This window comes from Macaca mulatta, chromosome 13, assembly GCF_049350105.2.
Source record: "Macaca mulatta isolate MMU2019108-1 chromosome 13, T2T-MMU8v2.0, whole genome shotgun sequence".
In the NCBI taxonomy this organism is placed as follows: Eukaryota; Metazoa; Chordata; class Mammalia; order Primates; family Cercopithecidae; genus Macaca; species Macaca mulatta.
Window position 1 is genome coordinate 7,191,257 of NC_133418.1, and position 26,763 is coordinate 7,218,019.

Genomic DNA, 26,763 nt, shown 5'->3' on the forward strand with positions numbered 1-26,763 from the left:
CCAGCAATTCCACTCCTAGTTATTTATCCAAGAAAAATGAAAACTTACATGCGCACATAGACTTGAACACAATGTTCACAGATACTATATTCCTCATGGCCAAAAACTAGAAACAACCTGTTATGGACAAAACTGCGTCCCCTCCAAATTCATACGTTGAACCCTAATCCCCCAGGGTGACTCTATTTGGAGACAGGGCCTTTAAAGAGGTAATTAAGGTTAAATAAATGGGGTTATAAGGACAGGATCCTAACCCAACATGACTGCTGTCCTTATAAGAATAAGGAGAGACACCGAAGATGTGCATGCACAGAAGAAAGGCCATGCAAGAACGTAGCAAGAAGGCAGACATTTGCAGACCAAGGAGAGAGGCTCCAGAAGAAACCAAACCTTCCGGCACTGTTATCTTAGACTTCCAGTCTCCAGAACTGTGAGAAAATCATTCAGAGAGAAATAAACAAATCCACAATTACAGAAGATCTTAACATGTCTTTCAGTAATTGAGAGATCAAGAATACAAATACAGTAAGGATTTATAAGATTTGACTGACACTATTAACAAGCCTAATCTAATATGGAAATATATATAACACATATATATGCATCCACCAAGAAGTGAGCACAGATGCTTTTCAAGGTCATGTAGAATATTATCAAATACTGATAACATAATCTGCCACTAAGCAATTCTTAGCAGATAGCAAAGAATTATCACAAGCCATTTTATCTGATCACAATATTGGAAACATTAGACAATAAGATACTAGACACAAGAAAGTAAAAATAGACGGATAACCTCAAGTCCCCTGTACATTGGAAGGTTTTTTAAAACTTCAGGCCAAGTATGCTGGCTCATGCCTCTAAACCCAGCACTTTGGGAGGTTGAGGTGGGAGGATCGCTTGAGGCCAGGAGATCAAGACCAACCTGGGCAATACAGTAAGACTCCATTGCTACAAAAAAATTAAAAATTAGCTGGGTGTGGTGGCTCACACTTGCAGTGTTAGCCACTTGGAGGCTGAGACAGGTGGATCACTTGTGCCCAGGGGCTGGAGGCTGCGGTGAGCTATGATCGTACCACTGCACTCCAGCCTGGGAACAGAGTGAGACTCTGTCTCAAATAAACAAACTTTAGTAATTAAAAATAAATCATAACGAAACTAGATGATATTAAAAACAAAATGGCAATGAAAGCATTACCTCAAAACTTGTGGGCTGCAGGTGGCTGCACCCAAAAAAATATAGAGAAATTTCCAGTCTTCAATGTACACAAAAGAAGAAAGATATAAAATCACGAAATATGATACATTGATTCTAAAATTCATTTGAGACAGTTTAATAAGGACCAAGTACAGTCAAAATAATTTGAGGGAACATTAATTCTCCCAGATATCAAGACTCAATATAAAATTATAGTAGCTACAAGAGTGTATTATTGACAAAGGGATAAACAGACCAATGGGGCAGAATGTATGGGAACTTATTTTTATGACAAAGTAGACTTGACATATTTCAGAGAAGAAAGGATAATGGATATCTGTTCACAAAGATAAAAATTACATGTCTACTTCAAACTACACAAAATCAATCTCAAATAGGTTAAAGTCCTAAATGTAAATGTCAAAATTTCACATACTTTCAAACATTTACAAGAACTTTTTTGTTGTTTTTTTGAGACGGAGTCTCGCTCTGTGGCCCAGGCTGGAGTGCAGTGGCGCGATCTTGGCTCACTGCAAGCTCTGCCTCCCGGGTTCACGCCATTCTCCTGCCTCAGCCTCCCGAGTAGCTGGGACTACAGGCGCCGCCACCTCGCCCGGCTAATTTTTTGTATTTTTAGTAGAGACGGGTTTCACCGTGTTAGCCAGGATGGTCTCGATCTCCTGACCTCGTGATCCGCCCACCTCGGCCTCTCAAAGTGCTGGGATTAGAGGCGTGAGCCACTGCGCCCGACCTAGAAGAACTTTTAAATGAAAATATAGGAAAGTATCTCTCTGGCCTTGGGACTATATAGGATTTCTTAAAGAAGACATAACATTATAAACTATATAGGAAAAGATTGATAATAATTCTGGGTATATCAGAACTTAACATGCCTGTTTATATTGCAAGGAAGGTGAAAAGACAAACCACAGACAAGGACAAGATAATTGTAATATCTTTAAAAGGATTATTATCAAGAATATATAGAGAATTCTGTTAAAAATCAATATGAAGGCAGAGCGTGGTGGCTCATGCCTGTGATCCCAGCACTTTGGGAGGCCGAGGTGGGTGGATCACGAGGTCAAGAAATCGAGACCATAGTGGCCAACATGGTGAACCCCCATCTTTACTAAACATACAAAAAAAAACCTAGCTGGGCAGGGTGATGCACACCTGTAGTCCCAGGTACTCGGGAGGCTGAGGCAGGAGAATCACTTGAACCCGGGAGGCGGAGCTTGCAGTAAGCCGAGATCGCCACCGCACTCCAGCCTGGTGACAGAGCGAGACTTCATCTCAAAAAAAAAAAAAAAAAAAATCAATCAATCAATATGAAGAAGGTAAGTTACCCAAAAAAGCTACCCAACAGAAAAATGGGCAAAGTTTACCAAAATTTCATTCCAAAGAAATTCAAGAAAACGTTCATAGAGGAAGAATCCTAAATGGCTAAGAAACATGAAAAGGTCTTCAATTTTACTTGTAATCAAGGAAGCACAAGACAAAAAGTATAGAAAAAAATTGTCAGACAATATCAAGTATTGATTTGTATTTGAGAAAATAACTCATGATTTCTAACGGCAGAATGACACTTTAGAGAGCAATCTGACAAAAACTTAGAGAAGAGTTGAAATTGCACATATCTTGGATCTATTCCAGGCATATAGCTTTTTAAAATTCACTTCCAGGCATAAATATAAGGAAACATGTAGTCAAGGAGAAATGTAAAAGGTTTCTTGCAGTGTTTTATCACAGAAAAAAGTGAAAAACAATTAAATTTCCTTCAATATGGGAATGAATTTTAAAAAGGAAATATTTATACAATGAATATATGCAACTGTTTGAGTAAAACAGTACACTATATATATCAAAGGAGATGTGTCAAAATTATAATATTGAGCAAAGAGGGCAAGTTGCAAATGAATATCTCCAACTATGTTTGTTATCACTTAAATAAAAACCAAAACATACAAAACAACATTATACGTTATTTGTGGGTGTAAGATTATAGAAAAAGTATAAACATATGCAAAGGAGTTAGACACACTGATAGGACAGTTATGCACACCAGCAATTAGGAAGGTAGGAGGGAAAAGGATGAGATAAGTTTTATCTGTAATGTTTTATTTCTTTAAACAAGAAGACATTTGAAGCAAATACAGCAAAATGTTAGTATCCTTACATGTGGGAGCTGGGGATATGTTTATCTGTTTTGTTACCTTTTTTGCACTTTTTTTTTTGTATGTTTGAAATAGTTTCTAATTTTAACAAATGCTAATGATTGTTCTGGATGTAGGGTAGTTAAGAGATTGTAGAAGAATCAAAGTATAAGGAGAATGGTTAACATTCTTATATTGATTAGTGTTTGTTCATACATTTATTTTATGGAAGGCCAAACAAAACTCTCTTAAATATGATGCAGGATGTATTATAAACATATTTTTCCAAACTTACTTGTTCAACCTCCCTGTTGAGGGAATCTACTTTTTCTTTTAATCTGTTACCCTCTGCCTCGGCAGTGATAAGTTCCAGTTTGAGGGTATTGTTATCTGCCTCTGATTGACGGGCTTTATTTTCCCAGTTTTCAGCATCTTCATTGGCTTTTCGAAGTTGTTCCATCATTTGCCGGTTCTCAGATTCCTGAAAAGCAAACTTTAGCTATTACTTTAAAACATTTAAAATATTCAACATATGATAAAATTAAACATTATTTTCCAAGTCATTGGGAATTCACTTGCCATGAGAAGCATTTATAACAGAACCCTGAGGAAATGCATCTATACTCTTAGTTTAGAAAACAGGTCATCCTATAATTAACAAAGACAGTGCAATCAGGATATGCCCTGGCTCCTGAGTGACACTCAGTGAACACTAGTAAATAGTAAATTTAAGTCAGTTACTCTTTTCTTCAAGACCTGAATGAATTTGTTCTTATATTTCCTTTTGTTCAAAGTCCTCCACAGCCTGCTTTTCCCATATGTCTGCTTACTGACTACTTGCTGGTCTGGTTTCTGAGTCTCTAGCCTTTCGTATTGGTGTATTCCCTTGTTCCTGACCAATTTACTGGGCTGTGCTGGCTACAGAGCTTCTGAGTACTTGCATATTTTAAGTGTCAACTTCTGATAATTTCCTGTCTGGTGCCTGCCTTTTATTCATAGCCCCAGCCTTAATTATCTTGATCATGAACTGTTCTACGATTATCTTTTACCTGCTAGTCTAGTAACTTTCCCTGCCAGTCTAGTAACTTTCCTGAAATTGCTCAGAAGTAAACTATCAAACCTATGCCAATAAACAGTAGTTGTAAATATGCATTCATGTATAAATTGAGCATACAATAAGAACCAGAGTTTTTAAACTTTCAAAATTCTATCATGAGCAGAGTAATTGAAGTAGGGTCTGATTTCTAGTAAGGAAATAAGGAGGGGAAGAAATTCAGCTCCACAAACAACATAATTGACCAAGTAATCATTATTAGGCTATTTTTAAAAACATGTTATTATGGTATGGTGAATTCATTCTAAAAAATTAGTTGTAATTTTGGTAATTAATTATTTAAAAGATCTCTTTCTCTCCTGTTAATAGTGCACATCCCTATCGGAAATCCTGGGCTAAATAAAATGACCAAATTGCAATAAATAATGTCTCATTAATACTCCTTTCAAATCAGATACGCCATCTCTCGATTATGATTACTGGTGGAAATTCAGCTAATATTGCCACCTTGTGGCCTCTGATGTGAAAGGTCTTTGCCAAGTCTGTGTCAGTCAACGATATACGAAACTACCTTATTGGCTTTCAAGATTCAGATACTCTGAACGTGTCAGTAGGAACCTGATACGTGTTTTCCATGATTGTACTAACAATAATAGTTGTGTACAGAGTATGTACTTGGAGGGTGCTTGTACAATATACTTAAACGAATTTTATTCACATTGATTTTTACCCTCCTTTTGTGCAGTACTTACTGTCTATGTCATTCACTTTAAACTGCCTTGCAGCTTTGTGTTGTTAGGTGTGGATGTGAAGCCTCCCCAATAACACCTTGTATTTCTCTAAAATAGGAACCATTTTTATATTAAATTTAGTTCTGTGACCAGGTAGTACATTGCTCAAAGGGAAAAGCGATTCCATAGAATGTCTCTGCTGTCCTCCAACCACCCAGCACTCCCTCCTTCTTGGCAAGCAGAAAGCATATTTTACCCTTTTTCGTATCCTCCCATAGAGGCCAGAGAAGTGTTGAGCCTGAGAGGCAACACTATAAAGAAAATGAAACTGTTCTTTGGGATTCTCTATTGCCTGCTTTCAGGATCTCTTTACTTCAATATGGTGCCTCCCCTGTATCCACAGCTCCCTCTGGCCACCCACAAGTCTCACTGCAACACTCCAAAGGCCTCAGCTGGAATCCTTTGCATTTCTAGCCTAAATTATGGTTACAACCTCTTTTTTTTTTTTTTTTTTTTTTTTTTTTTTTGAGACGGAGTCTCGCTGTGTCTCCCAGGCTGGAGTGCAGTGGCGTGATCTCGGCTCACTGCAAGCTCCGCCTCCCGGGTTCACGCCATTCTCCCACCTCAGCCTCCCAAGTAGCTGAGACTACAGGCGCCCGCCACCACGCCCGGCTAGTTTTTTTTTTGTATTTTTAGTAGAGACGGGGTTTCACCATGTTAGCCAGGATAGTCTCGATCTCCTGACCTCGTGATCCACCCGCCTCGGCCTCCCAAAGTGCTGGGATTACAGGCTTGAGCCACCGCGCCCGGCCAATTACAACCTCTTCTAACTGCTCTCTCCACTTCTAATTTTGTTACCCTTCTGGTTTATTCTTGACATTTCCAAAATAAACTTCCTAAAAGGTAATCCTTAAATAACTTTTATGTTTTAGTTCTAACAAAAGCTTCTGAAAATAGGGTTCAAAGGTCTTTCTTACCTCTCCTTTATCATCCACTTGTACACGCTACTCTACCTACAGGACCTACTTTTTCCCCTACACCTTTGCTCACGTTGTGCCCACTGCCTGGGAGTCATTCTGTTTCCTCTCTGGTTTTCATCTCTGGCACTCCAGCACCTAGCACACTGCATGAATGAGTGAATGAATGAAGTACTCCATACTTCTTGATGGTCTATCCCTATCAAAATGGATCTGTGGTTCATTCTCTCAGGGCCTGTATCCATCCAGTGTTATGCAATCTCATAAACAAATTCATACTAGGATGCTAAAATCCCCAGCACTTTGGAAGGCCAAGGTGGGAGGATCACTTGAGCATAAGAAGCTTGATGTGTGATGTCTGAAAATATAATTCTAGAATCTAAAAGTTCTAATCCCTAATGGTGGAATTTCAGGTAATGTTACTAACAGACTAGAGAGATAAAGGGAAGTGTTTAACACTGGCTGAAAGCTTACTATGTTAAATGTTGCTCTGGGCTGGGTGCTATGGCTCATGCCTGTAATCCTAGTACTTTGGGAGGCCGAGACAGGTGGATCACTTCAGGTCAGGAGTTCGAGACCAGACTGGCTAACATGGCGAAACCCCTGTCTCTACTAAAAATGCAAAATTAGCTGTAATCCCAGCTACTCATGAGGCAGGAGAATTGCTTGAACTTGGGAGGCAAAGGTTTCAGTGAGCCGAGATTGCACCACTGTACTCCAGCCTGGCAACACAGTGAGCCTGTCTCAAAAAAAAAAAAAAAATGTTGCTCTGGATATTCATTTATTGATTTCTAACCTATTCCAGAATACATTCAGATGGCTCACTGTGCTAGGTGTTTTAAATTATCTCACTTACTTGGGTGTTCTTCCTGATTACAGATGGGAAGAATCAGAGAGGTTGAGCAGCCTGCATAAATAAAAAGCCTTCTGTTCATTTATGGCACTACATTGCTGGAACCTTAAAATCAAGAAGTGTAGGAAACCACGTGCTTTTCCTACACAGGCTGCTTGCTGCCTGAAAGCAAGGATTGCAATTCAGGAATCCTTAGACTCTCTTCTGTCTCAAAGCCCCTAACAGTACTATGCATACCATAAATAAATGTTCAAGATGTGTTTGTGGACTGATATGAAATGATAAAATAGTGTAGGTGGACTGATTATTATAATAGGTATAGTGTTACCTACATACCACTCAAACCATTAATGGGAACATTCTCCCTCAATTTTAGACAATATTTTAACTAATAGACATATTTAAAATCCTCAGTAAAGCTGCCTGTTTATTCCTGAGTTGCCACACGTGAACCACACTTATTGGAGTCATCTGATGTCACATACGTGTGCCTGGCCAAATGATTGCTAACAGAGAAGTGTGAGGAGAACCATCTGCCCTGTGGTCCTAAAAAAATAGATGGCCCTATAACAGGGTAATCAATTCTGATCTGCTACATAATCAGGTGGAACTTCTTTTGTCAGAGGTCTGTAATTGGAAACCCCACCACTTTCAATTACATTGTAAGTGAGGTCAAGTTGATTCTGGCCTTTCGTCCATCATCCAATTAGGAAGATTCTGCTTGTCTAGAATGGCAGAGTCGCAAAACAAAAGGGGCATATTCTCAAGGCATCTTTCTGAACATTCTAAATATGTAGTTAACCCACCATTGTCAAAACTAAAATCTACCATGTGTTGAAGAAAACTTTGATTCACCCGTCCCTCTGAGTATACTCAATTCTAAATTAACTCAGTGAAAACTAAGTATCATGAGCAAAAAGAAAAAAAAACACATACTTCAGACTTTAATATGTTCTTCAGCTTGTTAACCTCCAGATTCGTATCTTGAACCTTCTGCTTTATGTCATTAAGTTCATTATGCGTGTCATTCAATTTTTTGGACAGTGCCTATGTGAAAAAAGATAGGTACATTTGACTATGAAAAACAAAAAATTTCTATATCTCAAAAATACCATAAACAAAATTTTAAACACTTGGAACAAATAAAATTAACATACCTAATACATAAACTCATATAAAAACAGAAAACACATGAGCCCAATAGCAAGTGGGCAAATAACCTAAACAGGCAATTCACAAAGGGAAGCATAAGTAGGTAAGACCTGAAAAAAACTAAACTTTACCAGCAACCGAAGAAAAGCTACAACTGAAACAATGCATTACTATGTGCTTATCAAATTAATACAGATTTAGAGCTGTTCGGCTGTGGCAAAGAATGGGCATTTCCACGTACTGCTGGAGTAAATGTAGATTTGCAGAAAGCAAATCTGTGATCAGGTATCTGGTGATGTATCAAGAGACAATTTTTAAACGCTCATAAAAACAAGAAAGACAAAAATGTTGATTATTGTTGAAGGTGAGAGATGGCACATGGGGATTCATTATATTTGAAAATGTCTATTTACATTTTTTTTTAATTTAAAAAAGAAAGCTCAGCTGGGTGTGGTGGCTCATTCCTGTAATCCTGGCACTTTGGGAGGATCACTTGAGCCTAAGAGTTTGAGACCAGCCTGAACAGCATAGTGGGAACCCAACTCTACAAATAAATAAATAAATAATAATTAAAAAGAAACCTCATAATCTGTGACTCAGTCTGAAATGAAATGTAATAAAATTTAATGAGATGCTGTCATTAAGGCATTATTTGTTACAGTAATAATATTTATTCACATTAAGTGAATCATGCAGTAAATAACAGTATATCTACATAGTGGCATAACCACATAATAGAATGATTTTTAATAATACAGGGAAATATTTGCCTATGTTAAATGAAAAAAAAAATCATGCTAAAACACAAAAATACCTCATTATCCCAATTTGTTAAAAACTGTGGTATGAAGGATAAAATTGTTTAGTTTCCACTTTCTAGTCTTCTACAATACAGGTTCTTAACCTGTGGTCCACAGAGACAGACTTCTCTTCTACCTTGGGCCTATGACCATAACGAAGGAGAAAACTGCTTTTGAAGATGTGTAAATTGTTATGACAACAGTTTTCTTCTGGTTATAAAAAATGTTTACGAAGTTTGAACAAGGCAGGAAAATGCTTACAATATTATAGTAAGCTCAAAATAGCTATAAAATATTTATAGAGTGATATACTGGACAGTACAGTAACTGCTTTCCAGGTATAGTCTCACTTACTATCCGTTTTTACAGATGCTACAGAGACTCAGAGAAGTTGGTTTATATGATCACATGCAGAGAGCGAGATTCAACCCATGTGAACCTTACTCGGCTCTACTACCTCTTCATGTAGAAAAAAGCATGATATAAAATGCTAGGTGATTTTATCCCACTACAATAGAAAGTGTGTATAAAAATAGTGTTAAAATTTGTAAGTGCACTGAATAGCAATAAAAAAAAATATGTCAAATGTAACAGTGACTAACTGGGTGTTAAAAACATGGGGGCTTTTTTAAACTCTTAACTTTTTGTTTAGAAAAAAAGACTTTCTATAATAAGCTTCTATTTCTAAACCAATCAAAAAAATAGAAACTAAATTTCTAGGTTTTCATAAATAAGATATACCCACCTTTAGCCCATATGCTGTAGCTGTAAAGAGTACACAAAGGCAGACCTTATAAATTCCCATCTTTTGGTTTTTATTGCTATTCATTACTTTTTTTAACAAACTTTTAGAATAGTTTTAGATTTACAGAAAAGTTGTGAAGACAGTATAAAGAGCACCTCTGTTGTTAACATTTTACATTAGAATGGTACATATGTCACAATTAATAAACAAATATTGATACATTATTATCTAAAGTCCATACTTTATTCAGAGTTCCTTCCTTTTTTACATAATGTCCTTTTTCTGTTCCAGGATCCCATTATTCATTAACTTTAAAAAAAAATACTTTAACATTTCAGATAATTTTTTATGATTAACAAAGTATTACATCTTTATAGCTGTTTAAGTAAATTAATAATCTTTAACAGTTAAAGAATACAGACTTTCAGGATGCAAACTAAACACACTGAAAGTGATATCAAAGTGGGGGAAATCATTTGGTCTTAAAAATTTTGAGAAGGGAAGAAATTTTCCAAATAGGATTTTTAAATGTTCAAGTTAAAATAAATGTTATTGGAAATGAGAACTGCAGATTAGACTTAAATATATTGCCTTAGGGAGAAAGAGTAATTATAAGAGGAACTTTCCTAAAGAGAATCACAGTGCTAATGAGGACCAAAAAACAAGGGACAGTCCATACATTTCGTACTTAAAACAGAATAATACGTAGTCCATTTTTTAAGAAAACCTGTTCTTTAAGGGTTCTGAAGGTTTTTATTCTCATTTGTTGATTATGCAAATATTTATCCTTCAGTAAGGAAGTACTAAGATTTAATACAAATATAGCCCTGTTCTCTCTTGTCTTTAATATTTAACCCTTTGTGTCTGAGAATTCCATTGAAAAATTATGTGGCCTATTTTGTTATTAAAAAAAAAAAAAAAAAAAAAAAGGCTAGTTCCAGCATCTGAGCTCTTCTATAAAACGAAATGAGGGCCGTTCCTCACAAGAAATGCATTTTCTTTTTTCTTGGAGAAAACGATTCTAGGAGCAGGCGTACCTGGTTTTCTTGCTTCGCTTTAGCGAACTGTTCTTGGAGACTGTCATTGTCATGCGCCAGGATGTCTCTCTCCCTGGCGATCTGGGCCAGCTCATCGTTTGTCTCGTCCAGCTGCCGGCGCATTCTGGAAATGTCTTGTTCACACATGATGAGGGCCTCGGTAGACTGTCTGCTCCGCAAACCAAAGAGTGCATAAGAAGAGACCTTTTACTGGAACGGAGCAACAAATTCTCACAAGACAGACGATGGACAGTTAACATGAAAACCCTTGAGGAGATTTTAAACACAGTTGGATTTACAGGAATAAATACTGCAAAGACCGTGCATTAGAGTTTCTCAATGTTGCCATCATTTCACTATGAAAAGCATACTAAGTATATACATAATAGTCAATGATTTGCCAAATATTTCAAAACTTCTGACATCAAGTGATAGCAAGGGTTTCATCCTACCTCTGTTATGGCTTAGTCTCCTTTACAGGTTCCTCTTCCCCTGCCTGCTTAAAAATTAATGCTTTTCAGGGCTCAAGCCTTAGCCTCTCAATTATTCTCACTCTAGCCTTTCTCTCAGACAACCTCTATTCATATCCATGGTTCCCAACCCCATCTATACCCAATGACTCCAAAATAATTATCTCCAGCTTTAGCCCCTCTGTTATACCCCAGACTTATATTTAACTGCTTACTAGACATGTCTACAATAAGGTCCCAAAGGTTCTTCAAATTCAGAGGTAAAATCATTTTTTCTCCGCATACTTTCTTCGTGTTCAGTATTCATCCCTGGCCAGAAACTTGGCATTTTCCTAGTGTCTCTCCTTCATATAAAAGCACTTCACTCCTTCTGTCCCACAGCTCCTAAACCCCAATTTATCATCACCTCTTCTGCTTGGGTATCTTTCTAATACAAAAATCTCCTCAGAATTCTTTAATGATATCTTATTGCCCCAAGAATATAATCAATACTCATTTGTCTATAACGCAAGCCTCTGCCTGCCTATTTAGCCTCATCCCTTCACTTCTCCCCTCACGCTCTAGGTTTCAACAACACTCAACCCACTTGTAGGTCAAGAGGCTTGCGAATGTGATCTGTGGTTCTTTGCTATTCTTTCTACTTTGAATGCCCTTCCCTTCCCCTTACTTTACTTGGCAAACACCATCCCCTCTTTTAGTTCCCTAGACAGACTTAGACCTCGTTTGATGAGAGAGTTAGCACCTTACACGTATCACTAAGCCCCTTGTTTCTTACTATCTTTGTACCTAACCTGGTACTTGGCCCCCCAGTAAGTGCTCCAATATTTGTTAATGACTGATTTACCTTGATGCCTGTTCCATCTCAGCAATGATATTCTTCATGCCTGAAATGGTCTTTTCCTTGAAAAATAATATAAGTATTAAATAAAAAAAAAATCTTAAGCTGTTATTTCTGTTAAAATTGAATGAACAAAAAGAAAATTTCCCCTTCCCTTTAGGTTTCCATTTGGTTTTAAAAACATGTATGTCCTATTCTTTTCCATACTTTAAAGTCTAGTATATCAACGTGAATATTTGCATGGGGTAAAAATAGTATGTTCATTAAAGTAAAGGCTATACTTAGGTGTAATTACATGAGATCAGTATATCAAATTCTTTGTTAAAAGATAGTTTGTGCAGTCGCCCAGGAACACAAGAACACCCTATAACCACCTGTTTTTGGAGGTAAACCAATGGTTTGGCATTGGAGTATTGGCATTTTATACTGGGATTAGAACTGGTTCTCTTGATCGCATTCTTTATGTCATAAAAACCAGAGAAGCCAATCGTGTATACCTAAATTTAGTATTTAAGAATAATTTTGATTAAGTATATTATTTATATTAGCCAGCAACAAAATCTTCAAAAAGTTGTTCCAATTCAATTACGTATAGAAGCATACTACTGATATTTAGGTGTGAGCTAATAAGGAGGTAAGCATTAGGCCTAGAGAAAAGGTAAGAAAAACAAACTATTTATATTTTCCTTTTTTAAAGGCGTGGTGAGGGAGTAGAAGTAGCGGAGTCAGTCAAGGCAGAGATGGGTTTGAATATCTTAATGCCTTTAATACCATTCCCACACCTCTTTTTAAAACTTCCATTGACCCTGAACTAGTCCAACTATAAACAGACACTTAGAGCTAACATTAGCCCTAAAAAAGTAAGAAAGTTATTTCACTAAGTAATAACTGGATTTCACCTTGCCCTTTGAATTTTCAAATCTTAAGCAACCAAGTAAAAAGATTTTTAAAAACTCAAATCTATATTTTCCAACCAATTCTGTTCCTGTTTCCTTTTTTTTTTTTTTTTTTTTTTTTTTTTTGAGACTGAGTTTTGCTCTTGATGCCCAGGCTAGAGTGCAAGGGCGCCATCTCGGCTCACTGCAACCTCCGCCTCCCGGGTTCAAGCGATTCTCCTGCCTCAGCCTCCTGAGAAGCTGGGATTACAGGCATGCGCCACCACGCCCAGCTAATTTTTTGTATTCTTAGTAGAGACGAGGTTTCACTATGTTGGCCAGGCTGGTCTCATACTCCTGACTTCAAGCGATCCACCTGCATCGGCCTCCCAAAGTGCTGGGATTACAGGCATGAGCCACTGCGCCTGGCTGTTTCTGTTTCTTTAGCGTTAGTTTTGCACACACTTGCATGTGTATCTGTGCATACTATCTTCCCTTATTCATGTGCTCTCCTCTAGGGTATTTTTAGCTACAGTTTCCCATTCTGCTTTCTCATGGAATGGTACAGATTCCACATCCAGCAGTAATGGATACTGGTGTGTTGTTAAAATATGCATAAAAAAAAAAAAGTTAAATCCCTTCAAGAAGGACAAACCAATGAAGGAAAAACTAAAAGACAAAATACTCCTTAAAATGGAATGTTTACACATTTTTGAAATATAATTTAATACATTTCTAAAACAAATTCTGAAAAGCTAGTTGAACTAGCGCTTTTGAAAGTCCTTACTTGAGGCCGAGTGCGGTGGCTCACGCCTGTAATCCCAGCACTTTGAGAGGGTGAGGCAGGTGGAACACGAGGTCAGGAGCTCGAGACCAGCCTGACCAACATGGTGAAACCCTGTCTCTACTGAAAATACAAAACTTAGCTGGGTGTGGTGGTGGGTGCCTATAATCCCAGTTACTCAGGAGACTGAGGCAGGAGAATCGCTTGAACTCGGGAGGCAAGGGTTACAGTGAGCCAAGATTATGTCACTGCACTCCAGCCTGGGCGACAGAGACTCTGTCTCAAAAAAAAAAAAAAAAAAAAGAAAGTCCTTTCTTGATTAACCTTAAAATATGTTTGATAAGCCTATAAAGGGCTTCGCTTTATCAATATAAGTGCATCTTAAAAAAAAAAAAAAAAAGATTATCTAGAAACATTGTAAAGTATCCACGGCAACAAAATTTCTGGGTTAAATCCAATAATATATCCTCTTAGCCTATTTTTCTCTTAATATGACCTTAATACCACCATTTCTCAAGTGTACCATCATTCCTTGTACAACCTCAGTATGTTCTAAGACATATTCCTTGTACAACTTCAATGTTTCACAATTTTTTTAAATAATATTTAATATTCCTTATTCAACCTCATATGTTGTCCAACTAGGGACGTAGATTCATATTAACTGTCAAAATTCAGTCTGGACAGGATGGTGCTAAGTATATTTAGAAAAAATAAACAAACTATAACATTATTCAAATAATCTGGCTTTTCTTAACCAAAAATCTATGAAGTTGCTATTGAGTTTTCTAACTTTAATTGGTAGCAAGTAGTAAAACATTTTTTTAAACCATGAATACCAGGAAAAAAATCACTTTATTCACTATAATGTAGACTTTTCCATGCTAATTTATTTCTGTAATCTCCATGTGAACAGTATTAGTTTTCACTGAGTGGCCTTTGTTAGTTCAGCTCTGAGGTATCATTGCAGAGAACATTTCCTCTTTTGATTGCCTAACACTACCTTACAAGATATTTTCCCTACAGAGGATGGATGTGTTTACTTTCATAAAATCTTATACAAAGTTCTTGATTTTGAAGTAGACTTCTAACTCAATATTGCTTGTGAAAGAAATATAACACTGGTACAGTTAGCAGAATGGAAGAAATGTGAAATATTAGATATAGTACAAGAAAATGAGATTTTGAAAGATGTGAAGAATTTTGTTTCTAAATGTGTTTTGAGAGGAAATAATGCTTAAATATTCAGAAATGTTTTGAATATAAAGAGAAGCAAAATTCCACCTAAAGAAACCTAAAATTTCAAAAACGAGTCAGCCTTTTCCACAAGTATTTACCATCTCATGTCCTTTGATAACCTCAATTATGTCCATGATTCCCAAATCTATCAACTTTAATTAAATTTTTCTCCAAACCTAAAAATCCAAGAGCCTTTGAATATTTCAATATTTCACCTACATATCCCAAAGACAATTCAAACTCAACATGTCAATAACTTTCCTTTGTAAGGCTGTTCTAGTTCCTGTTTCTTCCTTCACGCATAGGAATTATCCATGTGATTCTTAAGCCAGAAACCACACCTTGTTAATTTTACTTCCTTAAGAGACCTATTTCTCTCACTGATAAGCCTACTATTCTAATATAGGTCTCAACACTGTTTTCTTAACTAGTGTCCCTGTCACTATTCTCATTTCCCTATAATCCATCTCTCATATAAATGTTAAAATGCCAGAATATTTGTTATAAAATAAATACCTAATTGTAACATTTCATTATCATTATTTCAGTGACCCTCTATATCCACGAAGACAGAGCTCACACTAAACATCACATGTACTTTTATGATTTTTCCTTATCTATCCCATCTCTTCATATAGCTATATCTATATCCCATCTTTTCATATATATCTCTTCATATATCTAAATCTGTATACATAGATCATATATCTATATAGATAGATGAAGAGATGGGATATATACATATATATATACACACACACATACATGCACTGTAAGGCTGCAATTAGCATCATAGCAGAGAAGGGACTGTCTGCCTATCCCATCTTTTCTTTGCCCTCCCATATGTATCTCTCTACAACCTGTTCTCTGGCCAGGGAAAACTATCAGGAAGTGTCATGAAATTCTCTCATGAAAGCCACTGGACTCTCACTTAAGCTGTTCAACCTGTCTGGATCACCCGTTCTCATTGTCTTCTTCCCCTAAATATTCTGACTACTATCTAGTCATTTTTCAGGGGAGTCCAGGCACCATCACTTACTTAATGGAAGGTTTTTCCAGACCTTCCTCCTCCCTTAACCCAATTCCCAGGCTGAATCACGTGTGTTTTTGCCCAACTCCAACAACACATTGTGCATATGTCATTATGGCACTGAATACATTCTATCCTAACAGTTCCTTTCTCTCTCTCCTTATTACACTAGAGGCTTTGATAAAGCAGACCATTCACTTTTTTTTTTTTTTTTGAGACAGAGTCTTGCTCTGTCATGCAGGCTGGAGTAGAACGGCACGAACTAGGCTCATTGCAACGTCCACCTCCCAGGCTCAAGTGATACTCCTGCCTCAGCCTCCCAAGTAGCTGAGACTACAGGCGTGTGCCACCATGCCCGGCCTCATCCTCACTTTCTTTCTTTTTTTTTTTTTTTTTTTGAGACGGAGTCTCGCTCGTAGGCCAGGCTGGAGTGCAGTGGTTCCATCTCAGCTCACTCCAAGCTCTGCCTTCTGGGTTCACGCCATTCTCCTGCCTCAGCCTCCCGAGTAGTTGGAACTACAAGTGCCCGCCACCACGCCCAGCTAATTTTTTTTTGTATTTTTAGTGGAGACGGGGTTTCACCGTGTTAGCCAGGATGGTCTCGATCTCCTGACCTCGTGATCCGCCCGCCTCGGCCTCCCAGAGTGCTGGGATTACAGGCGTGAGCCACCGCGCCCGGCCCACCCTCAGTTTCTAACATAACACATGGTACATGTCAACAAATGTTTGTTGAAAGAGTGCATGGATGAGTGGAAACATAAATTAACGAATTAGTTACCTTAGAGCAGGGAAAGCCCTTATTCCAATGATGCTACTTTTGCTTAAGATATTGTGAAAACAGCTTAGGAACTGCTTTCAGAATCAGTTTATAAGGTAGAAAATAATACCAATATCTCTGCCTTCTTGGCAACATCTTTTATTTATTTTATTTATTTTTGAAACAGTCTCGCACTGTTGCCTGGGCTGGAGCGCAATGGCCCGATCTCGGCTCACTGCAACCTACGCCTCCAGGGTTCAAGCGATTCTCCTGCCTCAGCCTCCCGAGTAGCTGGGATTACAGGCGCCCGCCACCACGCCCGGCTAATTTTTAGTCGAGACAGGGTTTCACTATGTTGGCCAGGCTGGTCTCAGACCCCTGACCTCGTGATCCACCCGCCTCCGCCTCCCAAAGTGCTGGGATTACAGGTGTGAGCCACCGCACCCTGCCTGCACGCGGCCGGCAACATCTTTTTTCAACAACAACAAAAATGTGGGATGGAGGTTATCATCCAGCTTTATTCACCAGCCCTACGTGACCTATCATCAAAGCCTGAGGATGATGTAAAAATGTGCTCCTAGGGCCGGGCGCGGTGGCTCAAGCCTGTAATCCCAGCACTTTGGGAGGCCGAGACGGGCGGATCACGAGGTCAGGAGATCGAGACCATCCTGGCGAACACGGTGAAACCCCGTCTCTACTAAAAATACAAAAAACTAGCCGGGCGAGGTGGCGGGCGCCTGTAGTCCCAGCTACTCGGGAGGCTGAGGCAGGAGAATGGCGTGAACCCGGGAGGCGGAGCTTGGAGTGAGCCGAGATGGAACCACTGCACTCCAGCCTGGGCGACAGAGCAAGACTCCGTCTCAAAAAAAAAAAAAGGAAAGAAAAGTTATCCTAGTTCTAAACAATATTACAAAGGGTAACTACCTGAAAATATGCTTTTAAGAAGAAATTAGTCTCACTACTTTATTGTCATGCTTTATATTTTGATATCTGAATTAGTTCTTGTCAGTTAATGTTAATTACTAATTCATGATAGAAAAATCAACTTAAAATATTAACTACTGGATTTGTACACATGCTTCCTAAGACTATCTTAAAATATTTCAAAGTCAGATTTTGAAGTTTCAACTCTCTAGAAAAAAAAATTTGAGAAAATTAGAATATTTTATTCAGATTCTAGTTTTTAAACCATAGTTTAACATTTAACATTTCATTTAAACGTTCCTTATAAACCACAGTTCTCAGAACATACTTTCATTGCCAAACTCTCTCCAAGGGATGCAATGTTCTCAGATTTTTTATCCAAACATGCTTGCAGGCATTCCTTTTCTTTAGCCAGATCATTGAGGGTTCCACCAAGAATGCTGATTTCTTCTCGCTGTGCAATATTTTGCCTTGTGAAATTATCTAAATATGCAATCATAAAAGTGTTGTTTTAATCAAAATAATTTTTTTTCTATTTCAAGCAGATTATTGTACTTTTTGAAGTTCTCCTTACTTCTAATGTATTATATTCAATTACTAACAATGAGTGCTATATCCCAAATTAAAAAATGCTTTTTTGATTAAAAACTACAGTGAATTACAAAACCCTAAATGGTGCATAAACACAAAAGCACAATACCAATGAATTAGAATAGTGAAGGAAAGCTCTATATTGCAAGTTCTCAAAGTAGACTTACATGTATGATGGGAAAAGAGAGAGTGGGTGGATGAAGTAAGTGGAATATCAAAACAATCTGTGGCATTTCTCCCCTCTAATTTCCCCTCCCCTCCCTCTAGCCTAGAAGTACTGTTGTATAAAAAGTTGGTAAGTAACAAATCTTAATAAAATATTCAATTAAGTCTTTAAAATAAAATGTCTTCTAATATTCTGATAGTTCTAAAATAGTGTTATAAAAATTCCCAGGAAAAAAAAAATCATCCCAGGAAGTATGATTCAATTTGTGAGAACTCTTGCAAGCCAGTGTCAGTGTTCGGCCTGAATGATTGGTATAGAAGAATAGTTTTCCAATTGTGGTTTCTCAACCAGCACCATCAGCATCACCTGGGAAATGTACATTCTTAGGCCTCTACTCCAGACCTACTGAAACAGAAATTCTGGGGGTGGGCACAGCAATTTGTGTTTTAGAAACTCCTTCTTTCCCCAGTGATTCTAATGTATAATGAGGATTGAGAACCACTCGTCTAGAGTAGGGGTTCTAAGGTATTAGATTTACCTACAGAAACTGATAGAGACACAAAAGCTCTGGTCCTAGCCTACTTCAAGGAGGCTGGCTCCAGTGATCTTTATTAGCTCTCAAGGTTCTGACACAGATGAAAGTCTGAGAACCACCGGTCTAGAGCTCTACAAGGGAAGCTCTGTTAGACCAGACTTCAAGATTAATCCCTACTAGGTTAATACCTGTGAGGCCCATCCAGGAGCAGTGCTAAGGGAGATAATACCATATTGTCATATGCCAAAAACTTGATCTATATAGTACTGGAGAATATGCCACGTCTCTTTTTGCAGGCAGTATTGCATTTAAGGCAACCCACATGTTTCGTGTGTACTGATATCTGATTCATTCCCACTGGCAATCAAACAATCAATACATCTCTAAAATAACTCTAGTATCTCCTAGCTTAAAAAAATTATCAACCTAACAGCCCACTCAAACTATTACCCTATTTTCTTGCTACCCTTTAATAGCCAAACTTCTTGAGAGACTTCTATTCTTTTCTGTCCCGACTTCACTTCCCATTTATTCCTCAACCCACTCTATCTTCTACATCCAACACTCCATTCAAACGTTTATTTTTTGGTGTTACCAAATCTTCCCATGTGCCGAATCCAATCAATATTTTTTTTAGCCTCACTTATTTCACTTCTCAAAAGTGTCTGACAATTGATCACATCCTCCCCTTTTAAAAACACTTCGCTTTCTGGTCTTCCAAAATAACACTCACTTCTGGGTCTTCTTCCTACTTCTTTGGCTTCTTCTTACTCAGTCCTGGATCCTCTTCTCCTCATTCTCTACATTTCCCTAGGTAATTTCATGGTTTTAAAATATCATTTATATGCTGATGTGTCCCAAATATGTATCTTTCTCTTCTGAGACACAAATTTAAATATTCAACTGCTTACCTTAGATCTTTATTGGGACTTAAAATACCCAAATATGAGTTCTCCTTAAATATTACCTTTTATATTTCTGTTTTAATATTTCCTGGTTTGATACATAGTATCTCCACCTACATAGTTGTTTATACCAGACATTCTTGAACTATATAATAGCATGTTAACAATATTTCCTCTACTTTAAAATAGGCTCTTTTATAGCCCTGACCAAAATTTTACCCTATAAGATTAAGTTATGACCATATTTTCATACTGATCACTAATAACAAACATAAATAGGAAACTTTAAAAAAGTAACTTTCTCTACAAACCCCAGTAATATCATAGACATAACGAACCATATGTACACTTTCCACCAAAAGTAATATATAGATACTATGTTTCATTACAGCAGCTATGGACAAGCTACATTACACAAAAAACTCAAATTTAAGTTATCATAAGTTTACAAACAAACTTTAACTTTCACTAAGTACTTATGGTGCTAAATCTAAAAAATTTTGCTGTCAAAAAAATGAATTTTTCTATTATTTTTTATTCATAAACTTAGTTAAGGGCTTGTTTCCAAGTTTATCTATGTTATACTGAAAAGAAGAAAACATATCTTTGCTACCAAACTTAAGAAAAACTAAAAGTAATATCAGGAGGAAAAAACTCACCAATTTTTTCATCCAAGCACATAATTTTCTCCTGAGTAAGCTGTAGCTCATATTTTTTCTTAGCAAGGTGTCGTTGAGTATCAGAAAGATCTTTTTCTGTGTTTTCATACAAAAGTCTGCAAATATTTTAATAATAAAACTAATTCTGAAATTTGTGTTTTGTCATTTTGGAGTGTGTTTAAATCTAAAAACTTTTAAGGACACTAATATACTTATTTCCTCTTAATATTTTTATACAGTTTTAATATTTTCATTACAAAACCAGGAAGTTTAAAAAATAAACGGTAAGAAGGGATCTTCAATCCACTACTCCAATATAAGCTACTATTAGCATTTTGGTAATACTACCTTCCCTAGGTGTCCTAATGCCAAATCAGAGCAATCAGATTAGGAACTATTATGTTAGCTATGGTTGGGGTTTGTCTGTCTCAACAGCCTCAGGTTTCATGTTTTAATTCAGATAACAAGAGGAGGCCATAGAGATGTCTGCAACACAAGAAATAGAACTGCGGTGTCCCATGTAAATACAGAGCGACATACCATCAGTGAGAAGGTCGAACTAGAGAAAAACACCTTGTCAATTGCTGCTAGGCTCAGGAAAATAATAACAACAAAGAATCTTCATCTCAATCTAAAACATCAAAATAAAATTTGGTTCCTGATTGGTCATATAATCAGGAACCCCTCACAAAACTCCAGAGGCATGCTCTCAACCCAAGCATAGAACTAAACCCCAGACAAAAGCCTATGGAAAATGATCTCATAATTCAAAATTTAAAAATACATCAAGAAACAATCCAACCTTAGTGGGAGTCAAAAGACACACAAACTAAATTAGATCCCTAAGAACTTCAGACTACAGCACTATCAAATAGAAACTTAGAAATACATGTGTTTAAATACAAACATATAAGTAACAGCATATATTAAAAAGTCAACACATTTGGAAAAGAACCACATAGAACTTCACAAAGTTAAACTAATATCAAAATTTTAAAGATTACAAAACTCAGTGGACAAGTTAAAAATACAGAATAGACACTGCCAAAGAGATAACTGGTAAACTGGGGGGAAAAAACAGATCAGAGGTCCTATATTAGAGCACAAATAAAACAATGAAAAAATACAAAATAAAGGTTAACAGACATAAAAGACAGAATAAGAAGGTCCAATATTTACCAAATCAAAATCCCAGTAGGGAAGAATAAAGACAATATTCAACAAAAATAATAGCTAATAAAAGATGACATCCAAGACTAAAGAGGTATTAATCTGTATCTATTAAGACAATTATAAATGGGGGAGGATAAAAGGACTTAAAAGGAGGCAAGATTTCTATACTTTATTCAAACTGGCAAAATGTGACACCAGTGGATGGTGATAAGTAAGGGCAATTCACAGAGCAACCACTGAAAAGTCTATAGACACTCAAAAATACTACAGATATCAAAAATGGGATTCTAAAAAATGTCAAGTAATCCATGAAAAGGCAGGAAAACAAAAACAGAGACACGAGAAACAGAGGAAAGAAACAAACGAAAAACATCCCCAAAAACTAACATGGAGAATTGAGCCCTACCAATAATTATATTAAATGCATATGCTCTACCTTATTTTTAACAGCCATAACCTGGAAACAATGAAAATGTCCCTCACCAGGTGAATCGCTGAACAAATTATGGTACATTCATACTATGGAATGTTACTCAGCAATATTAAAAAGTAGCAAAATTTAATACTCGGCTGGATCTCAATGGCAAGCAAATCTTGAAAATCACATCTGTATGATTCTATTCCTACAACATTCTTGAAATGACAAAATTACAGAGTTGGAAAACAGATTAGTGTCAGATATTAGGGATCATGGTTGGGGAAGAGGAGATGTGACTGTAATGGAGTAGCATGAGGGATATTTTTGTGGTAACAGACTTTTTGTGTCTTGAATGTGGTAGTAGTTACATGAAACTACATATGTGATAAAATGACAGAACTGTGCAGAACTATGCACAGACATTGTACCAATGTCAATTTTCTGGCTTTGATACTGTACTATAGTGATACAAAATGTAATCATTATGGGAAAGTGGGTGAAGGGTATACATCAACTTCTCTGTATATTTTTGCAACTTCCTCCAAATTATGAAATTATTTTAAAACAGTAAAACAAAAAAAAGTCCTAGATTTAGGCTGCACAATTCCGCCAATTAAATTAAAATACCTGGGAATGAGAATCAACCTCACTCTTATTTTTTAAAGTTCCTCTTTTGGTTCTAATATGCAGCCAAGGCTGTTAAGGAATGCACCTGCTATGGTTCGGATGTGTGTCCCCTCCAAATCTCATGTTGAAATGTGCTTCCCAATGTTGGAAGTGGGGCCTGGGGAGAGATGATTGGATCATGGGGGCAGGTCCTTCATGATGGTTTAACACTATCCCCTTGCTGATAAGTGAGTTCTCACTAGTTAGTTCACATGAGATCTGACTATTCAAAGAAGTCTGGGACCTCCCCTTTTCTCTTGCTCCTGCCCTTGTCATGTGATGCACTGGCTCCCCCTTGGCTTTTGCTTACCACCAAGATGGTAAGCTGTATCGGGCCCTCACCAAAAGCAAATGCCAGCACCACGCTTCCTGTACAGCCTGCGGAACCATGAGCTAAAATAAATTTCTTTTCTTTTAAAATTACCCACACTCAGGTATTTCTTTATGGCAACACAAGAATAGACTAATGGAGACTCCTGATGTCTCTTCATCCAGGGGAGCAACGGGAGAAAAATTAACAAAGCAGGTGTATATGAGGCAGAAAGTGATAGTGGTTTTATGGCATCAGCGTGTCTCCAATCCCCCATACCATAAACTCAAAGAGGCTGACATTTTTAGTCACCCAAAAGCACTGTTTTACACAATAACTTATATCTCCATGGGAAAATTTGTTCCAGGGCCAAAACTGTAAGACATTTGAGAAGGCCAGTCATTTAAAAATGAAACAAAACAAAACACACTGATTACAAAATCACGCAGAAGCAGGTATATTAGAATAAATGCATCCAGGCCAGGAGTGGTGGCTCATGCCTGTAATCCCAGCACTTTGGGAGGTCGAGGCGGGCAGATCATGAGGTCAGGAGTTCAAGACCAGCCTAACCAATATGGTGAAACCCCGTCTCTACTAAAAATACAAAAATTAGCCAGACATGGTGGCGTGCGCCTGCAATCCTAGCTATTCAGGAGGCTGAGGCAGGAGAATCGCTTGAATCTGGGAGGCAGAGGCTGCAGTGAGCTGAGATCGCACCACTGCACTCCAGCCTGAGTGACAGAGTGAGACTCTGTCTCAAAATTAATTAATTAATCTAAAAAATGCATCCAAAAAATTAGCCCAAAAAAAATTAAAAGAAAGGAGAAGCCAGGCATGATGGCTCATGCCTGTAGTCCTAGCACTTTGGGAGGCCAATGTGGAAGGATCACTTGAGGCTGGAAGATCAAGACCAGCCTGGGCAACACAGGAAGACCCTGTCTCTACAAAAAATTTTTTAAAAATTAGTCAAGTACGGTGGCACATGTCTGTGGTCCCAGCTACTTGGGAGGCTGAGGCAAGAGAATCACTTGTGCCTGAGAGGTCAAGGCTGCAGTGAGCTATGATTATGCCACTATACTCCAGCCTGAGCAACAGAGGGCGATCCTGTCTTAAAAAAAAAAAAAAAAAAAAAAAAAGTAGTATTTTTTTTCTGGAGTTCCAGAAAAATTTAAAAAACTAAATAAAAGACACTGCTAGATATTATCAATATGAAAAAAGATAGGGAAAATGGAACAAACAACAGTCATGAGAAAATGTAGTAGATGAAGTTAAAAATATATATGGTGTAACACTTGATAAATGAATTAGCACACTGACAACAAATTGAAGAAATTTTAGAAGGATAAACAAATAGAAAACAAGAAATAAATTTAGAGGACTTACCAAAGCTGACTTTGAGACTTACTACACTATTCAAGACGGATTGGCATCAGTATAAGGATCAACACATAGACTAGTAAAGCAGAATACAGAACACAGAAATAGACCACGGATATACGGTCAATCAATTTTCAATAAATACATCAAAGCAATCCAATGGGGAAAGGAAACAACTGGTGCTAAAACAACTGCATTACCCTGAGGGATGAAATATTCTGCACAACAAACACCCATGACAGGGGTTTACCTACATAACAAACCTGTACACATACCCCTGAACTTAAAAGTTGGAAAGTAAAATAAAATGAACAAAAGCAAACCAAAAAAACCCAATTGTATTGTTGTATGGAAAAAAAAGAACTCTGACCACTACATGACACCATACACAAAAAACTTAACCATAAAATGTAAAATTACAATGCTTTTGGAGAAAGCATAAACATATGTGTTAAAAGTTTTAACCAATCATAGCAATCAAATCCAAGAAAATTAGAATCTACTATGACCAAGTGGGGTTTACCCAGGAATGCCAGATTGGTTTACAATTTGAAAATTAAAAATTAATCATTAATAACTCATATTAACAGACTGAGAAAGAAAAAATTATGATATCAACAGATGCAGAATAAGCATTTGACAAAATCCAATATCCATCCTTAATAAGAACACCCAGCAAACTACAAATAGAAGACACCTTTTCCAATCTCATAATAGACATCTACAAAAAGCTTATAGCTGACATTACAAAGAGGAAAGGCTGAATTGCTTTCCTTCCAAAATCAGGAACAAAACAAAGATGACTGTTCTCATTCTTCTATTCAACACTGCACCAGAGTTTCTATCAAGTAAATAAGGAAAGAAAAAAAACACAAGGCATTAAGATTAGAAAAGAAGCAAAACTCTTTATTCACAGGAGACATGATAATCTACACAGGAAATCCTATAAAATCTACCAAAAAACTGAGGCTAGATGTTCAAGGCCATCCTGGACAACATAGCAAGACCCTATGCACGCTGGCTCATGCCTGTAATCCCAGCACTTCGGGAGGTCCAGGCGGGCGAATCACAAGGTCAGGAGATTGAGACCATCCTGGCTAACACAGTGAAACTCCGTCTCTACTGAAAATACAAAAAATTAGCCGGGTGTGGTGGTGGGTGCCTGTAGTCCCAGCTCCTCGGGAGGCTGAGGCAGAAGAATGGCGTGAACCCAGGAGGCGGAGCTTGCAGTGAGCCGAGATTGTGCCACTGCACTCCAGCCTGGGCAATAGGGCGAGATTCCGTCTCAAAAAAAAAAAAAAAAAAAATTTTTAGGCCAGGCACAGTGGCTAATGCCTGTAATCCCAGCACTTTGGGAGGCTGAGGCAGGCAGATCACCTGAGGTCAGGAGTTCAAGACCAGCCTGAACAACATGGAAAAACCCCGTCTCTACTAAAAATACAAAATTAGCTGGGCGTAGTGGCGCATGCCTGTAATCCCAGTCACTAGGGCCTCGCTGAGGGAGGAGAATCACTTGAACCCAGGAGGAGGAGGTTGCGGTGAGCCGAGATGGCACCATTGCACTCCAGCCTGGGCAACAAAAGCAAAACTCTGTCTCAACAACAACAAATACACACACACACACACACACATATACACACATACACATATATATACACACACATAGACACACATACATATATATATATATATTTTTTTTTTTTTTTAATTGGCTGGTCACGGTAGCGCATACCTTCAGTCCCAGCTACCCAGGAGGCTGAGGCAGTGCCATCTCTGGAGCCTAGGAGTTTGAGGCTGCAGTGAGCTGTGATCGCACCACTGCTGTCCAGCCTGAGTGACAGAATAAGACAGTGTCTATAGAAAAAGAAACACTAAAATTTTTGTTCATCAAAAACAAAGCAAGTACAAGCAAAAAACAAGCCACAGACTGGTTAAAAAAAACATACTACATTTCAGATAAATGGTTTCTAGCTACAATAATGCCTACAAATAAACAATAAAAATCACCAAGCGAAAAAATGAGCAATAGAATCGAACAGACACTTAACAAAATAAGATATACAAATGGCACACCAAACTGGCACTCAACATCATTAGGAATCAAGAAAATACAGATTAAAACCACACAATTATATCTCTTCACATCCAGTAAAATGGCTAAAATTAGAGACTGAAAATGCTGCTAAGGACATGGATTGAACAAATTAAACTCTAATACAACCTTTCTCATATGGGTTCTGTGGGAGAAAGAACTAGATAAAATTAATTCAGTGACTATTTTCTCAGTTGTCTCAAGGATAGCCCAAAGCTAGTACGATTCTAGATTCCTATGAATCCAGGAGAGAT

General features: G+C 37.5%; 1 protein-coding gene across 19 annotated transcripts in view; it reads right to left on the reverse strand.

The window, feature by feature from the left end:
* TSGA10 (testis specific 10) overlaps nucleotides 1–26,763 on the reverse strand; it is a 149,999-nt gene that overhangs the window by 69,368 nt on the left and 53,868 nt on the right. For all 19 annotated transcript variants that reach the window (XM_028832222.2, XM_028832218.2, XM_028832216.2 and 16 more), the window contains 6 exons: nucleotides 20,474–20,589; nucleotides 17,946–18,100; nucleotides 12,015–12,070; nucleotides 10,701–10,869; nucleotides 7,903–8,013; nucleotides 3,647–3,832 (listed from right to left, as the gene is read on the reverse strand). In XM_028832222.2, coding sequence (XP_028688055.1) covers nucleotides 3,647–3,832; nucleotides 7,903–8,013; nucleotides 10,701–10,869; nucleotides 12,015–12,070; nucleotides 17,946–18,100; nucleotides 20,474–20,589 — 793 coding nt within the window. The remainder of the gene's footprint in view (nucleotides 1–3,646; nucleotides 3,833–7,902; nucleotides 8,014–10,700; nucleotides 10,870–12,014; nucleotides 12,071–17,945; nucleotides 18,101–20,473; nucleotides 20,590–26,763) is intronic.